This window comes from Ahaetulla prasina, chromosome 8, assembly GCF_028640845.1.
Source record: "Ahaetulla prasina isolate Xishuangbanna chromosome 8, ASM2864084v1, whole genome shotgun sequence".
In the NCBI taxonomy this organism is placed as follows: Eukaryota; Metazoa; Chordata; class Lepidosauria; order Squamata; family Colubridae; genus Ahaetulla; species Ahaetulla prasina.
In genome coordinates, this window is record NC_080546.1 from 67761863 (window position 1) to 67780944 (window position 19082).

At 43.6% G+C, this 19082-nt stretch overlaps 1 protein-coding gene across 1 annotated transcript in view; it reads right to left on the reverse strand.

The window, feature by feature from the left end:
* LOC131203524 (gamma-aminobutyric acid receptor subunit alpha-2) overlaps positions 1-19082 on the reverse strand; it is a 551171-nt gene that overhangs the window by 94542 nt on the left and 437547 nt on the right. Inside the window, exon 7 of the mRNA XM_058193827.1 lies at positions 10562-10705. Within this exon, the coding sequence (XP_058049810.1) occupies positions 10562-10705 (144 nt within the window). The remainder of the gene's footprint in view (positions 1-10561; positions 10706-19082) is intronic.

Below are 19082 nucleotides of genomic sequence, written 5' to 3' on the forward strand. Positions count from 1 at the left end.
AGAAGGGAGGAATTATACTTGGTTTCAATATGGGCAAATAAGTGCTAGATGGAAAGAAGATCAAAAATTGGTATAATGCAAAGGAGGAAAATTTAATAAAGCAAATTAGAAATCAGACCCAGGAGCATATAAAGAGATTGTATAATGTGTTGCTTGAAATAGATTCGGAAAAGGATTTGGTAAAGGATTGTATGATAAAATGGGCACAGAATATTCAGGAACCAATAATGTTGGAAACATGGGAGAAAATTTGGGTTAGAAATGTTAAGTTTACACAAGCACAGAATTTAAGGAAAATTTTTATAAGATGTTTTATAGATGGCACTTAGATCCCAAAAAATTATCATGTATGTATCCTAATATCCAAGCGAAATGTTGGAGGTGTGATTGTGATGACGCTACATATTTTCATATTTGGTGGACTTGCAAGAAAATTAAGGTCTTTTGGATAAGAATTTGGTGGATTATTCAAAATGTACTGAAGAAGAAGATAAAGTTCCTGCCACAATTTTTCCTTTTGGGAATTATAACGGATTGTACAGGGATTGAGACTAAATTGATTCTGAACTTAATAACAGCAGCAAGACTGTTGATTGGACAATACTGGAAGAAAGAAGAGATACCTACAATAGAAGAATGGATATTGAAAGTTATTAATTTGGCTGAGATGGCTAAAATCTCAGCGTTATTAAAAGACAATACGCAGGAAAGATATTTAATCGAATGGAAAAAATGGATTGATTATCTACAAAACAGATATCAGATTAAGAAATATCAGATTGCCTTTGAATAATTAGAAAGTTATTTTATGTAATGGGAGGGGTTGGGAGACGAAAAGCTTTGGATGTGGTTATTTGGATTGAAGGAAAATTTTATTCTATGTTTGGTTTATGTATAACTTTACCTTGTGATTGACCCGGAAGCCGGGGGTGGGGAGGAGGGGTGTTTTGTTTTGGGAGGAGGGGAAAAAGGGGGGAAAAATGTTTTTGTTTTTTTTAAAACTCTTTCAATAATAATAAAAAAAAAAACAAGAAATGTTTTTAAAATTATTGCACAATAAAATAACACAGTGGGATTATAAATCATCTATATTAATGGGAGATTGGAATGGAGTATTGGATACTTGTAAAGACAAAAAAAAGTTTATCTCAAAAATTTTTAAATCGAGCGAAATTGCCCAAAGTTTTTTTTGATATGATGGAAGATTTGGAGTTGAGAGACATTTGACGAGAACAGAATCTTGAAGAAAAGGATTTTACTTTTTTCTACGATAGACATCAATCTTTTTCTAGGATTGATTTTATATTAATTACTAATGCTCGAGAATTTTGTCTGACCATAGTCTGACCATAGATAGAATTTGATCAGGAAAAGGGTGTTAGGAGATCTTGGAGGTTAAATGAAAATTTGTTTAGATATGAAGATAATGTTAAAGAATGTAAAAAACAAATGAAGGAATTTTTTATTATGAATATGCATAGGGGCACACCTTTGGAAATGGTCTGGGATGCAAGCAAAGCATACATGAGGGGAGTCTTAATAAATATGAATAATAAATATAGAATTAGACAGCAGAAGAAACAAATGGAATTAGAAGAGGAAATAAAAAAAAAGAACAATTATTTGTCTCCAATCCAGGAGATAAGAAAGTAAAAGAAACTATAAATACGTTACGAGGGCAGTTTAATATGTTGATGGCTGACCAGGTGGCAACTAACTTACAATATGCTAAGCATAATACATTTTGTAATGGTGGCGCAATACTGGAAGAAGGAACATCTGCCTACTATTGAAGAGTGGACACTAAAAGTAACGAATTTAGCAGAAATGGCAAAAATCTCAGCATACCTGAAAGACTATTCACAAAAAGATATATAGTAGAATGGAAAAGATGGATAGAATATATTCAAACAAATATCAGACTAAAAAATATCAAATAGCATATGAATGAGCAGAAAGTAATAATTGTATACAGTATTCTTTTTTCTTTTTTTCTTTTATATGAAATAAGAGAGTTATGGTTCTAGGGGAGGAATGGGAGATTATGAATAATTAGCGTATTTTAGCTTATGATTGGTAAATGCTATACCCTGTATTTGCTCTGGGAAGTCTGGGGGAGGGGGCTTGAGTGAAGGGGGGAGGGCGGGGGGAGGGGGGGGAGGGTAAATATTTGTTAAAATTGTGGTAAAACATTTTAATAAAAAAAAAAGAAAGTGCTTCCCCATGGTCAGTTTTAATTTTTCAGTTATATGCGTGGTCAGACTTCCCCCTATCATGGATCCATTTACTTGTTGGAATCAAATGGGTTTTGTTAGTGCTTTTGTTTCTATACCTAGGCTGCACACAGGGCTAATGAGGCATCGTGAACTGCCAGTCTCTATAATAATGTCTATGGGCCCTTCTACACCTGTGCGTGTCACAGTCAAAGTTCCTTTTATTTTAAAGGGTCAGATGGCTTCACTTATCATCAGGTCATCTTCTTCACTGTCTGCATCCTGTACAATGGGTAATCCTGCCACCAGAGTTCCCTCCCTTGTGGTTTGTTGGGGGTTAGGGACCTCGATGGCTTGGCATGCAGATTTGCTTTTCTCCAGTGGTTTTCTCAGTGCCTTCTTTCCTTTTGGGGAGCGCGTGCTCTAACTTGAGATAGCATGGTGCCCTTGCTGGCTGCAGCTGAAGAACTTTACGGAAGTCGGGCCAGCTGCTGTTTGCTGTCCTTCACTCTGGCAGGGTGTGGAGCAGCACATGAGTTGTCTTCTGGGTTGTCTTTCAGTGTTGCTTCTGGGGTGCTGTCTAAGTGCATTGTCCATTGCAGTGGCCACTCTATACCACTCAAGGATTCTGTCATCCAGCAATCCATGGCAAAGGCAGATTTTTAGCAGCTCTTTGTCCAGGCTTTCTTTGAAATAGTAGACCAGTGTTCTCTCTGACCAGTATCTCAGATTAGTGGCCAGGCATCTGAACTCAAGCACTAGTTCTTTGGCAGGTCTCCCCTTCTGCCTAATGCTTTTGATCTCTGCTTCTGCCTCTTGTGCTCGGGAAGAATCCTCAAAACAGGCCAGAGCTCTCTCAGGAAGTCATCCACGTTGAAGAATGGACACTTAAAGTATCAAATCTGGCAGAAATGGCAAAAATCTCTGCTTACTTGAAAGACTATACACAAGAAAAATATATGTTAGAATGGAAAATGTGGATTGATTATATTCAAAATAAGTATCAGATAAAAAAATATCGAATAGCATATGAGTAAATTTAGGAAATATTTTATATTAGATATATTTCTGAAGGAGAGGGGAATTGAGAGTGTGATTAAGTGTGGAGAGACTAGAGATTATAATTTAGGAATTATTTTAGATTATGATTGTTAGTTTTGATACCTTGCATTTTGTTCTGGGAAGTCAGGGTGGGGGTGGGGGTAAGGGGAGGGAATTGGGGGTTGAGGCTAGAGATGGAGTGATGATTAATGTACAGGGATTATTGAAGATGTATAAATATAATTAATGTAGGGACGGGCCTGCCCAGTTACCATTTTAGAACGGTGGGGAGGGAGAAAAGAGAGAGTAGGAGGTAGGAAAGAGGAGAAGAGGAAGGAAGAGGGGTAGAAGAGGGAGAAGGAAGGTGGAGGGTGGAGGGAGGAGAGGTTGTAGATAAGAGAAGGAGAGGAAGGTCTGGAAAGTAGAAGGTAGAAGAGGGAAGAGTGTTAAAAAGGGGGGTGGTGACTGGGCAGGCCCGACTAATTGTATATAACTGTACATTGAATGAGATGTTTGACATGATTGTAAAAATAAAACTTTTTTATGGAGGAAGTCATCCACGTTGTTTAGTTCAGGTGAGCCTTCATCATGGAGGTGAGTGAACCATTTGGCTACCTCATTCTCCAGATTGTTCCCCAGGGCTTGGACGAGCTGCACGTCATTGTGGAATTTATCTCCATGCTGGTTGATGTAGGACCATGCTTGATTTAGGAAAAATGGAAGTTTTCCTGCGGTTCCATCAAACACGGTTTTGAAAGGCATTGGGGCATTTGTGTGCAGACCAGGCTGCAGCAGTGATGGTGGGATTGGAGCTCGGGCTGGCATCAGTTGAGCCTGGTCTTGAAACCATCCTCTGCCCATATAGAATGCCCATCCTGGAGGGATCTGATCCACTGGAGAAAGATGCGAAATGTGGGGGAGGACTGGTTGCTTGATGGGTTCTTCGCTGGCTTCCCCTTCTTCTTGCTCCATTGGGTTCTTCTCTCAAGAGCGAATGGTGCAGTGGCAAGAGATGTCCAGCGGCAGTAGATCGCCCTCTTCTCAGGAGAGATAGGTCTCCCAAAAGCTGATATCAAAAGTTGACGGGCTGGAGGTGTGGGTTGTTCAGCCTCTACTATGAGGCACTTGTCTCCCTTGTCAATCTCTGCCTTCACATCCAATGACAAATTGCTCCAGCTGGTTGGGTAGTGAGCTCTGCGCATGCGCAAGATGGCGCGGCTCTGAAGACTCGGCTCCGGCGTTGAGAGGCCCCTCCGATGCTGGCGATGCCTCGGTCGCCCGTTTAGCCGCTTGCTGTCCCCGGTCCGGTAGATCTTACCTCGGGCAGCCATAGGAGAGGTCTCTGGACTTTTTCACACACATGGCTGCCGAGAACGAGGCCGGGTAGGCAAGCGGTGGATTCGGGCGGCCATGTTTTTAGGCTCGGAGGTGGGGCAATGAGTCGGCGTTTTTTCGGCCGTTTCTCGGCCGATTCGTCTTGCCGGCTGGCCTCTAGCCTCTGGCCCGTTTCCCGGCCCTCTTCTGAGTATGGACTCCGGACTTTTTGGGTTATAGCCTTTCCGGCTCTGACCTCTGCAACTTGGACGATCTGGATGATAGCGGAGGTATTACATCTACCCTTATTATTGCCATCTGCCTCGTTGCCATGGATTTTTGACTTTCTCCCTGCTGCCGGACTGTGGACTTGGCAGCCTTCATATCCCCCAGCCTCTCGGAGAGGTTTAGCCTCTTATATGGGTTTCGCCTCTTGGAGGGAGAGGTCTGGAGAGACCGGGCCTCTGGAGTGGTTAGGATTTATCCCGGCCGTGTTGGAGGACTGCGGGGAGATGATGGAGGCATCCCGGAGTTGTTCCCCTGTAACCAGTCCGTGACTGTGACTGTGACTGTGATAACATCACCCATGCCCCCCTCGGCCTTTTTGGGACTTCTATGGCCGTTTGGTCCTATTAGGACTTCTTGGGGGAGACAAGGGATTTATCTGGGGACAGAGGAAGACGGAGGAAGACGTGGCCAGCGACTGGATTGCCATTTCCCCTCACCCCCGGTTCCAGGATGCTTGGACTATGCACCGGACAGAATACCACCTAGACTGTCATTCGGTGCCAATTGTGGTTCCATTCTTTGTCTGCCCTCATTCTGGACTAGTACCATCTGTTACCATCTTGCCATTCGGAGATGGAACCTCTATTTTGCCGATTCTTAGTCTCAGCTGCTACGCGTTATACTTCTTGTGAACTCTTGCGCCTGCGAGGTGCCCCCGCCTCGCAGGAATGGCCCTCCTCGCTACCGAGGGCCGGCCTCCATGACGGGTCTTGGGACCCACAGAGGTGGCATGCGAAAAAGAAGAGCTTGTGGGGTTTTTTAGAGAGGGAATTTTTAAGGGGTGGGAGTGTAAGGGCGGTAATGGGGTAACCCGTCGGGTAGGGGCCAGTTCCTGCACATGCTCATGGCGGTTTTCTCTATCAGGTTCGGAGGTTATGGGGAGGTGTGTTCCTATCTGTGAGGGTGGTTCTATCGACACGGTAAGTGGGAGGCAGGTATGGCGGAAGCGAGGGTCATATCAAGTTCCGGGAGCGCGTGCTCGATGTCTGAAAGCGATCACGCGCTCCGACCCCTGACTTCTCCGTTCCCGGATGGTCAGGATCCTCAGAGCTTGGGCCTTGGTTGATGTTGTGCAATGCTCGGTCCGTGGTGAACAAAGCCCCTTGTCTGTGATCTTATACAGGGGTTCCGCGGACCTTATGGGCATTACGGAGACCTGGTTGGGCACTGAAGGGCGTGCCCTTGTTGAGATGTGCCCGCGGGTTTCCGTGCATTCCATCAGCCGAGGGCCCAGGGTAGGGGTGGGGGTGGCGGTTGTGATTAGAGAGTCTAGAGCCGAGGAGACCACTGTACCTCAGATTGCGGGTGCGAATCCCTCTTTGTGAGATGGGGTCGTGGGTGTCAGATGGGTTTGCTGATCACGTACCTGGCTCCTTGCTGCGTGACAGCTGCCCTGCCCGAGCTCCTGGAGGTGCTGGCTGGGTGGTAGTTGAGACCCCAGACTTTTAGTCATGGGGACTTTAACTGCCATCTTCCGGCTCATCATCGATGGCAGCTCGGGAGTTCACGGCTTCCATGACGGCCTTGGACCTGACCCAAGTAGTTGATGGCCCTACTCACATTGGGGGTGGCACTCTGGACCTGATTTTTCTCTCTGGTCAGTGGTTGAGAGATCTGGACTTAAAGGAAATAGTCACTGAACCTTTGTCATGGTCAGATCACTCCCTTCTTCGCCTGGACTTTCTGACCGCCATTCACCACCGCAGGGAGACGGAGCCGATACGTTGGTTCCGTCCCAGGCGCCTGATGGACTCGGATAGGTTCCGGACGGAGCTTGGGCCATTTCCTGAGGGTCTGGCTCACGGCTCGGCTGAGGAACTTGTTGCGGCCTGGGAACGGGCCGCGGCGGGGGCCTTAGACCGTGTCGTGCCTTTGCGGCCTCTGACCCGGCGCAGGTCCCAACCGGCTCCTTGGTTCTCCGAGGAGCTGAGAGGGATGGAGCGCCGGAGAAGACGCCTAGAGAGTTCCTGGAGGTCTAGCCGTTCGGAAGCTGATCGGACACTAGTGAAGTCCTATACTAGGACTTACCTAGTGGCATTGAGGGAAGCGAGGCGTAACTACGCCTCCTCCCTCATTGCATCGGCAGATAACCGCCCAGCCCCCCTGTTTCAGGTGACTCGCTCCCTCCTACACCAGGGGGAGCAGGATGACCCGTTGCAGGGATGTGCTGAGGAGTTTAACGGTTATCTATACGATAAAATCGTTCAGCTTCAGGATGGTCTGGACCAAGATTGCGGTGATGCGGGTGAGATGCTCGAGGGTGGTCTTGGCGATATTGTTTGGGATGAGTTTGACCCTGTGGCTCCCGAGGACATGGACAGGTTGTTGGGTAGGCTGAATGCCACCACGTGTTTACTGGACCCGTGCCTCCTGGCTGGTGCTGGCCACCAGGAGGTGACACGAGGCTGGCTCCAGGCGATTACGACCGCTTCTTTGGTGGAGGCGTCTTCCGGCCGCCTTGAAAGAGGCGGTGGTGAGGCCCTCCTTAAGAAGCCTTCCTGACCCGCTGTTTTAGGTAATTATCGTCCGGTCTCAACCTTCGCTGCGGCGAAGGTTGTAGAAATATGGTGGCATATCAGTTTCCCTTGCACCTGGATGAAACTGTCTATCTAGACCCGTCCCAGCCTGGTTTCCGGCCCGGTTACAGCACGGAGACGGCTTTGGTCGCGTTGGTGGATGATCTCTGGAGGGCCAGGGATGGGGTTGTTCCTCTGCCCTGGTCCTATTAGACCTCTCAGCGGCTTTCGATACCATCGACCATGGTATCCTGCTGCGCCGGTTGGAGGGATTGGGAGTGGGAGGCACCGTTTATCGGTGGTTCTCCTCCTATCTCTCCGACCGGTCGCAGTCGGTGTTGACAGGGGGGCAGAGGTCGGCCCCGAGGCGCCTCACTTGTGGGGTGCCGCAGGGGTCGATCCTCTCGCCCCTACTGTTTAACATCTACATGAAGCCGCTGGGTGAGATCATCAGTGGTTTCGGTGTGAAGTACCAGCTGTATGCGGATGACACCCAGCTGTACTTTTCTACACCGGACCACCCCAACGAAGCTATCGAAGTGCTGTCCCGGTGTCTGGAGGCCGTACGGGTCTGGATGGGGAGAAACAGGCTCAAGCTCAATCCCGCCAAGACAGAGTGGCTGTGGATGCCGGCGTCCCGGTACAGTCAGCTAAATCCGCGGCTGACCATCGGTGGCGAGTCATTGGCCCCGATGGAGAGGGTTCGCAACTTGGGCGTCCTCCTGGATGAACGGCTGTCTCTAGATCATTTGACGGCCGTCTCCAGGAGAGCGTTCTACCAGGTTCGCCTGGTACGCCAGTTGCGCCCCTTTCTGGACCGGGATGCCCTATGCACGGTCACTCACGCACTCGTGACGTCTCGCCTGGATTACTGCAACGCTCTCTACATGGGGCTCCCCTTGAAGGGCATCCGGAGGCTACAGTTAGTCCAGAATGCGGCTGCGCGGGTGATAGATGGAGCCCCTCGTGGCTCCCGCATAACACCCATCCTGCGCAGACTGCACTGGCTACCTGTGGCCCTCCGGGTGCGCTTCAAGGTTTTGGTGACCACCTTTAAAGCGCTCCATGGCATTGGGCCGGGTTATTTACGGGACCGCCTACTGCTACCGAATACCTCTCACCGACCCGCGCCTCACAGAGAGGGTCTCCTCAGGGTGCCGTCAGCGAGGCAATGTCGTCTGGCGACGCCCAGGGGAAGGGCCTTCTCTGTGGGGGCTCCCACCCTCTGGAACGAACTACCCCCCGGACTTCGTCAGCTTTCGGACCTTCGGACCTTCCGCCGTGGGCTTAAAACATACTTATTTAATTGTTCAGGACTGAGCTAGATTTTAAATTTATGGGTTTTAATTGGGTTTTATTCTTATATTTTAATTAACGGGCTTATTGAATAAGTTTTTTAACTGTTTTATATTGTATTTATGTGTTTTGTGTTTTTTTAAGTGCCTGTAAACCGCCCTGAGTCCTTCGGGAGATAGGGCGGTATATAAATACGATTAAATAAATAAATAAATAAATAAAATAAATAGTTCTTCGAAGGTCTGGCTACACATCGCCATTTGGTATTGCAATTCAGCCAGTTCATTGAGATCTACCATGGGTCCTCTAGGTCCAGCGGCTGTTCTCCATTCCAAAATTGTAGCTCGGCATTCCCGGGCCACTGTTAATGGGAGATCGATTAGTGGGTCCAGAAAGGTTGCTTGACCGAGCACTGGACCCTGCGCTTGCGAACCATTCGACCGGGGATTTCAGATGGGCTCCCATCTGGTGCATGATATGCTCCATGACTGCTGTCACTCAGATTTTTTCGTGGGGAATCCACTGGGGACCCAGTAGCTGGACAGGCAAGCCCAGACAGAGGCCTCTGCAGAGTTTACATTTGGGTTCCGGCATCCCTGGTTGTTGTCTTTCTGCCATCTTCTCTGAGACTTTGCTGTTGCCCAGTGGGAGTGCTCTGGGTAAACAGCCAGGGCTCAGGACCCTGGATAGCAATCCCTGCTCAGGATCAGTTTATAGTGATCTGGAATAATGCCAGGTCTCCAAGTGATGATGAAACTCATTCAAAAAAGAAATATGCAAAGTTCATCTTCCAAAACAACTTTCTTTATTTAGGTAGGCATCAAATTGGTAAAGACTGTTGTAATTCTGGATCTGATACAAACCGGAATTACACCACATAATATTGAAAATTAGAAATATCCCACGAAAGTCACATTCCCCAATCAAAGTAAAATCCACATTGCCTGATGTCATCAAACTCCTCCTTTAGCAAGGACAGTCTCTGTTCCCATGGGAAAGAAGATAACCTAGTCAAAACAAGGCTCACTCTCTATTCCCTCCTCCCACCTTAAGAATGTGGCGAGCCCAAAAAAATCCCCTTACAAAACAGAGAGAAAGAAAAGGAATAAATGAATATAATATAAAGCTAACTAAAATGGCTACACATATGTCAATTTTGGGTTTGACACATACCTTGCTTCACTGGCATCCTGCCATAAAACTCAGGGGAGGGAGGAGGAGGATGGGGAAGTAGGGATGGGCAAAGGGAGGAAGGGGGGGGGAATGACAGGATCCAGAGGTATCGATCCACAATGAACCAGCCAATCAAGGACAGAATCGTGGGAATGGAATGCGAAACTCAACCAACAGTGGTGCTAAACCTCAGAGCCATTCTCAAAACACTAAAACTGAATACTATTGGAGTTTGATGGACTGGTAATGGGTGTGGGGGGGCAGGGAGATGGGAAAACCACAGGCTTTGCATAGGAATATTCAGATCCAACTTTGCTTATGCTGTAACCATTTGAACTTAGTAAAAGTGAACCTTTCACTTCAACCACGGAGTCGAGGGTCTTTCTTTCCTAAGTACCTAAACTGGAACAAGCCTGACACTAACTTAACAACTGCAGTAATTCACTTAACAACTGTAAAAAAAGACATTAAATGAGGCAAAATTCACTTAACAAACATCTCACTTAGCAACAGAAATATTGGGCTCAATTGTGGTCATAAATTGAGGACTACCTGTCCTACATCTCTAAGGGCCTTTCTAATATTATTCTAGTTCTATATTCTAAATTAAAGTGGCAGGTTGACACCATATTGCATCTTGACTGTTAACAGAAAGAAGTAGAAGTATTAAAATGGATTTTTCATCAATGCTGTACATTATTTCTTCTTCTACTTACTAACCTGTACTGGATTTGGCAGTTTCCTGTCCAATTGTTTGGCCTAAGAGATCATACTGATTCAACCTTGAACCATCTGGAGCTACTTCTACTGAATTTGACGCATTGAACGTCCACTTGTAGGTTACTTCTGCTGTTGTATATGCATCTAGCAAGGACAAAAAGAAGAGTAATTCAGAATATTTGAGATTATTAAATAATTTCAAGTATGAATTAAATATTTAAATCTCTAAATAATGATAGGGACATTTAAGCAGAGGGTATTTCACATTATAACCAAATATAAAAAAGATGCACAACCAAAAATAAATTATTTCCCCAAATTAATTCATTTCATTTCTTGCATATCTGACAAACACTAATTTCTTCTTTTAATGACACTTTCCTGTTTTCAGACCCTAACCATTTATCTGTTCCTTTTTAAAAAAAAAAATGTTAACCTGTTTCATCTCTGAAATTTTATCAAACCATTTAAACTAAAAGTCACATCTCTACCATACTATATATAACCAGAATTTAACAGTTATGTTATCAGCTTAATTTTTCAGAGTGAAACAGTTATCAAAACCATGAATATAAAAATGCAGATGATTTATTATCTTAATTGAATGCTTCAAAGCTGCAGACGGAGAGGGCGAAGAATCCATGCTAGCATAGCTAAAAACATAGCAAGATTATACTATGCAATGTATTTGATGTATAAAATTAATTTCATGTATATTCAGATATCCATATGTAGCTCCTGCTCAAGAAGGAGACCCTACACCATTTTATTTATTTATTTATTTATTTATTTTTCATATTTATATACCGCCCTATCTCCCTAGGGACTCAGGGCGGTTCACAGGCAATTAAAATACATATAAATACAAACTAAAATGACAATTAAAAAACTTATTCTATAGCCGAATTATTAAAAAACAGTATAAATACTAAAAAACCCATTTAAAACCAGTAAATTTAAAATCTAATCCAGTCCCGCGCAAATGAATAAGTGTGTTTTAAGCTCACGACGAAAGGTTCGGAGGTCCGGAAGTTGACGAAGTCCTGGAGGGAGTTCGTTCCAGAGGGTGGGAGCCCCCACAGAGAAGGCCCTTCCCCTGGGTGTCGCCAGACGACACTGCCTAGCTGACGGCACCCTGAGGAGTCCCTCTCTGTGAGAGCGCACGGGTCGGTGAGAGGTATTCGGTAGCAGTAGGCGGTCCCGTAAATAGCCCGGCCCTATGCCATGGAGCGCTTTAAAGATTGTCACCAACACCTTGAAGCGCACCCGGAAGGCCACAGGTAGCCAGTGCAGTCTGCGCAGGATAGGTGTCACGCGGGAGCCACGAGGGGCTCCCTCTATCACCCGCGCAGCCGCATTCTGGACTAACTGAAGCCTCCGGATGCCCCTCAAGGGGAGCCCCATGTAGAGAGCATTGCAGTAATCCAGACGAGACGTCACGAGGGCGTGAGTGACCGTGCATAAGGCATCCCGGTCTAGAAAGGGGCGCAACTGGCGCACCAGGCGAACCTGGTGGAAAGCTCTCCTGGAGACGGCCGTCAAATGGTCTTCAAAAGACAGCCGTTCATCCAGGAGGACGCCCAGGTTGTGCACCCTCTCCATCGGGGCCAATGACTTGCCCCCAACAGTCAGCCGGCATCCACAGCCACTCTGTCTTGGAGGGATTGAGCTTGAGCCTGTTTCTCCCCATCCAGACCCGTACGGCTTCCAAACACCGGGACAGCACTTCGATAACTTCATTGGGGTGGCCCGGTGTGGAAAAGTACAGCTGGGTGTCATCAGCGTACAGCTGGTACCTCACACCGAAGCCACTGATGATCTCACCCAGCGGCTTCATATAGATGTTGAACAGAAGGGGCGAGAGAATCGACCCCTGCGGCACCCCACAAGTGAGGCGCCTCGGGGCCGACCTCTGCCCCCCTGTCAACACCGTCTGCGACCGGTTGGAGAGATAGGAGGAGAACCACCGGTAAACGGTGCCTCCCACTCCCAATCCCTCCAACCGGCGCAGCAGGATACCATGGTCGATGGTATCGAAAGCCACTGAGAGGTCTAATAGGACCAGGACAGAGGAACAACCCCTATCCCTGGCCCTCCAGAGATCATCCACCAACGCGACCAAAGCCGTCTCCGTGCTATAGCCGGGCCGGAAACCGGACTGGAACGGGTCTAGATAGACAGTTTCATCCAGGTGCAGGGGAAACTGATATGCCACCATACTCTCTACAACCTTTGCCGCGAAGCGAAGGTTGGAGACCGGACGATAATTACCTAACACAGCCGGGTCCAGGGAGGGCTTCTTGAGGAGGGGCCTCACCACCGCCTCTTTCAAGGCGGCCGGAAAGACTCCCTCCAACAAGGAAGTGACTGTCCAATCTCTTCTTAAAAACCTCCAGTGATGAAGCACCTACAACTTCTGAAAGCAAGCTGTTCCACTGGTTAATTGTTCTCATTATTAGGACGTTTCTCCTTAATTGTAGGGTTGCTTCTCTCCTTAATTCATTTCTATTCATTGTTTCTTGTCCTGCCCTCCAATGCTTTGGAAAATAAATTGACCCTGCTCTTTGTGGCAGCCTCTCAAATGCTGTAATACTGCTATCATGTATCCCCTAGTCCTTTTCTCTAGATTAGTCAAACTCAAATCCTGCAACTGTTCTTCATATGTTTTAGTTTTCAGGACTTTAATCATCTTACTAAAATCATCTTAATCATCTTACTTCTCCTAAAACTAAAATCCTACAGCATCTCCGGACCCCTCCACAATTGGATATCAGCGTTCCTGTCAAACAGACAACAGCTGGCGACCTCCAGGGGGAGGGCCTTCTCTGTGGGGGCTCCCACCCTCTGGAACAAGCTGCCTCCGGGGCTTCGTCAACTCCCCGACCTCCGGACCTTTCGCCACGAGCTGAAGACACTGTTGTTTCGACATGCAGGACTAGCTTGAACATAGTTTTAAACCGGGGTTTTGAATTAGGGGTTTTAAACGGGGTTTTAATTGTATTTAAAAAAATTTAGGCCTTTAATCGAATCAGTTTTTTATATAGTTTTTAATTTGTATTATATGTATTTTGTCTTTTACTGGCTGTGAACCGCCCTGAGTCCTTCGGGAGAAGGGCAGTATACAAATATAATAAATAAATAAATAAAATAAATAAACAAGTGGTCAAAATAGGCAGTGCCCTATCAAATCCTGTTCCTGTCAATAGCAGCGTTCCCGCTATTGGACCAACACTCTTCATATTATACATTAATTATCTCTGCGACCATATTAAAAGTAATTGTGTTCTCTTTGCTGACGATGTCAAACTATTTAACACTACCTATGATACAGCTACCCTTCAAAAAGACCTTGACTTTGTGTCAGAGCTTACAAAAAATTTGCTAGACCAATTCTTGAATACAGCTCACCTGTCTGGAACCCATACCACATTTCAGACATCAATACAATTGAACGTGTCCAGAAATATTTTACAAGAATAATAAATGCAAGAAGTATTGTAAACAAATTACCTGAATTTATCCTCTTATTAAACAATGGTACATTTGACATCATATTTGTTTGTGAAACATGGCTAAACTTATCCTTCAATGACTCTATTATTTCAAACAAAGAATACCAAGTCCTTCGATCAGATCGTGAACACCGCAGAGGTGGTGGAGTAGCTATCTTTTACAAAAAATCACTGAACTTAAAAAATATTCAAGTTGCTCACAAACTCTCTCTACCTGAAACTATTGTATGTGACCTGTCCACCAACACCACACTTAGATTCATACTATGCTACAAAGCCCCTGACTACGACATCGCTCATGCAAATATGTTAACCTCACTACTAATATGGGCTACCTCTTGTCCATATCCTCTCAACTTTCTGGGAGACCTAAATCTACCTTCTATAAACTGGATAACAAATGAATGTACAACTGAACCAATCCATACTACACTATACAACGCAGTTACAAACCTAGGTCTTGAACAACTAGTAACTAACAATACTAGACTCATGAACTGCCTTGACCTCATCTTTTGTAATAACGCGAACTCAATTTATGGACTACAAGTAAAAGAACCCTTTTCCAACAGTGACCACTGCATGATAGACTTTTATCTAAACATCGCTCAATATTGGAAGAAAGAAGAATTACCTACAATTGAAGAATGGACACTTAAAGTATCAAATCTGGCAGAAATGGCAAAAATCTCTGCTTACTTGAAAGACTATACACAAGAAAAATATATTTTAGAATGGAAAATGTGGATTGATTATATTCAAAATAAGTATCAGATAAAAAAATATCGAATAGCATATGAGTAAATTTAGGAAATATTTTGTATTAGATATATTTCTGAAGGAGAGGGGAATTGAGAGTGTGATTAAGTGTGGAGAGACTAGAGATTATAATTTAGGAATTATTTTAGATTATGATTGTTAGTTTTGATACCCTGCATTTTGTTCTGGGAAGTCGGGGTGGGGGGTGGGGGGTAAGGGGGAGGGGAATTGGGGAGTTGAGGCTAGAGATGGAGTGATGGTTAATGTACAAGGATTATTGAAGATGTATAAATATAATTAATGTAGGGTCGGGTCTGCCCAGTTACCATTTTAGAACGGTGGGGAGGGAGAAAAGAGAGAGTAGGAGGTAGAAAAGAGGAGAAGAGGAAGGAAGAGGGGTAGAAGAGGGAGAAGGAAGGTGTAGGGTGGAGGGAGGAGAGGATGTAGATAAGAGAAGGAGAAGAAGGTCTGGAAAGTAAAAGAAGGCAGAAGAGGGAAGAGTGTAAAAAAGGGTGGTGGTGACTGGGCAAGCCCGACTAATTGTATATAACTGTACATTGAATGAGTTGTTTGACATGATTGTAAAAATAAAACTTTTTTACTAAAAAAAAAAAAGACTTTTATCTAAACATACGCCCTCGCATAAATCATCACAACAATAGTACTCCAAACTACAATTTTAAAAAAGCCAACTATGACCTTATAAACAATGATCTGTCATTACTTGACTGGCAAAATCTATTCTCAACCTGTATCACTGTAGAAGACCACTATAAAGTATTCCTACTTGAAATCAATAAAATCATCAAACTATACGTACCACAAATCACCACCAAAATCAAAAAGAAAAGCAAATTACCCATATCAATAAAAAAGCTGCAATCCAAAAAAAAATCCTTCTGGAAAAAAAACAAAAAGGGTTATGTAGCAAACTTCAAAAACCGCTACAAGAATATTTGCAACCAAATAAAAACAGAATGTAACACTTACCATACCAAACAAGAAGAAGACCTTCTACGCATTAATTCTAATCGTGCTTTCTATAATTTTGTGAACAATAAATTTAAAGAAACAAGATCGATCCCACCACTAAAAGAACCTAATGGCAAAGAATGTACTGACGAAACTGTTAAAGCAAACCTCTTTAACACATTCTTCGGCTCAGTCTTTGTAAACAGTGATGGCTCATATCCAACATTCCCCAATCGTACCAAAAATGTTAACAACAACTTAACTCATATAAACCTCACAGAAGAAAACAATGACCTAACACATATAGACTTCACAGAAGATAATGTTGAAAAAGCCCTTCGCAACCTGAAACCATCATTATCTATTGGACCAGATGGACTATGTGCATACTTTTTAAAAAAACTTTCAATTAATATAGCTGAACCCCTAAGCATAATCTTTAATAAAGCCTTCAAAACTAGTTCCCTTCCAAAACTCTGGTCTCTAGCCACAGTCATCCCTATCTTCAAAAAAGGAGATCCAAGCCTAGTTGAAAATTACAGACCTATCTCTCTATGCTGTGTCTCATGCAAAGTAATGAAATCTATCATAAACCAATCCATTACACTCCACCTTGAAACAAACAACCTTCTCTCTAATAAACAATTTGGTTTCAGAAAAAAATTGTCTTGTAACTTACAACTTCTTCACTGCAAAAACATATGGACTACCAACCTTGATCAAGGTAAAGCAATAGATGCAATCTACATAGACTTCTGCAAAACTTTTGATTCAGTAGTACATGATAAACTACTCCTCAAACTAAAATCGTACAGCATTTCGGGACCACTTCACAATTGGATAAACGCCTTCCTGTCAAATAGACAACAAGTGGTCAAAATTGGCAACGCTATATCAAATCCTGTTCCTGTCAAAAGTGGCATTCCCCAAGATAGTGTTCTTTTTTTTTTTTTTTACATTTATATCCCGCCCTTCTCCGAAGACTCAGGGTGGCTTACAGTGTATAAGGCAATAGTCTCATTCTATTTTGTATATTTACAAAGTCAACTTATTGCCCCCCCAACAATCTGGGTCCTCATTTTACCTACCTTATAAAGGATGGAAGGCTGAGTCAACCTTGGGCCGGGCTTGAACCTGCAGTAACCTTGAACCTGCTTGAACCTGCAGTAATTGCAGGCTACTGTGTTCTAATAACAGGCTCCTTATAGCCTGAGCTATTCCGGCCTCTTGGTCCAACGCTCTTCATACTATACATAAATGATCTCTGTGACCTCATCTCAAGTTATTGTGTTCTCTTTGCTGACAATGTCAAACTATTTAATACCACTAACAATACTTCTACCCTTCAAGAAGACCTCGACTTAGTTTCCGATTGGTCTAAAACTTGGCAACTCCAAATCTCAACCAGCAAATGCTCAGTCTTACATATTGGAAAAAAGAATCCTATCAACAAGTACAAACTCGATAGTCATTACCTTACTGATGACCCTCACCCTGTCAAAGATCTTGGAGTTCTCATATCAAATGACCTAAATGCCAAAGCCCGCTGCAACTACATAGCAAAAAAAGCACTAAAAGTACTAAACCTAATTTTACGCAGCTTCTTTTCCAAAAACTCTACACTACTAACTAGAGCATACAAAACATTTGCCAGACCTATTCTTGAATATAGCTCATCAGTCTGGAACCCATACCACATCTCTGACATAAATACAATAGAACGCGTCCAGAAATATTTTATTAGAAGAGTTCTTCGCTCCTCCGAAAACAACAAAATACCTTATACCACCAGGCTTGAAATCCTGAGATTAGAAAACTTAGAACTCCGTCGACTTCGACATGACCTGTGTTTAACAAACAAAATCATCTATTGCAATATCCTTCCTGTAAATGACTACTTCAGCTTCAATCGCAATATTACAAGAGCAAAAAATAGATTCAAGCTTAATGTCAACCACTTCAAACTTGATTGCAGAAAATATGACTTCTGCAACAGAGTTGTTAGTGCTTGGAACTCATTACCTGACTCCATAGTCTCTACTCAAAATCCCAAAATCTTCAACCAAAAACTGTCTACTATTGCCCTCACCCCATTCCTAAGAGGACTATAAGGGGCATGCATAAGAGCACAAAAGTGCCTACCGTTCCTGTCCTATTGTTCCCTTTATTATATCAAATTAATATAGCTAATGCATATTCTTTATTTATATATATATATATTTTCTTCATATGTTTTTTTTACTTATGACAATGTTTGTGTATACTGTTGTGACAAAATGAAATTAAAAAAAGAAGAGTTCTCCACTCCTCTGAATACAACAAAATACCTTATTTATTTATTTATTTATTTTGTCACAACAATATATGTAGGTATCATACAAAAAGATTATATAGCATATAAACACATGCCACCAGACTTGTAATCCTGGGTTTAGAAAACTTAGAACTCCACCGCCTCCGACAGGACCTGTGTTTAACTCATAGAATCATCTATTGCAATGTCCTTCCTGTTGAAGACTATTTCAGCTTCAATCACAACAATACAAGAGCAAACAATAGATTTAAACTTAATGTTAACCGCTCCAATCTTGATTGCAGAAAATATGACTTCAGTAACAGAATTGTTAATGCTTGGAATACACTACCTGACTCTGTGGTCTCTTCTCAAAGTCCCCAAAGCTTCAACCAAAAACTGTCTACTATTGACCTCACCCCTTTCCTAAGAGGTCTATAAGGGGCATGCATAAGAGCACACACGTGCCTACTGTTCCTGTCCTACTGTTGCTTCATGCTTATGCTTATGTATGATATTGTGACAAATAAATAAAATAATAAATAAATAAATAAATAAATACTTGCTTTTCTTTGCATTTTTTCCAAACTCTCATCATCTTTTTTGTAATCTGACAACCAAAAATGGATGCCATACTCCAGGTGTGGCCTTACTTTATAAAGCAATACTAATACTTCACATGATTTTGATTATATGCCTCCGTTTATACAATCAAGGATTTCATTAGCTTTTTTGGTTGCACACTGCTGACTCATGTTTAAGTGATTGTCCACTAGGACTCCAAGATTCCTCTTACAGTTACTGTTTTTGAGCCAGGTTTCACCTAATCTGTACTTATACTTTTGGTTTTTCCTGCCCAGGTATAAAACTGCTTTTCTCCACATTAAATTTCATTTTGTTGGATAGGGACCATTATTCAAGTTTGTCAAGATCTTTCTGGATCCTTAGCTTGTATGTTGGCTATTCCTGTCAGCTTAATGTCATC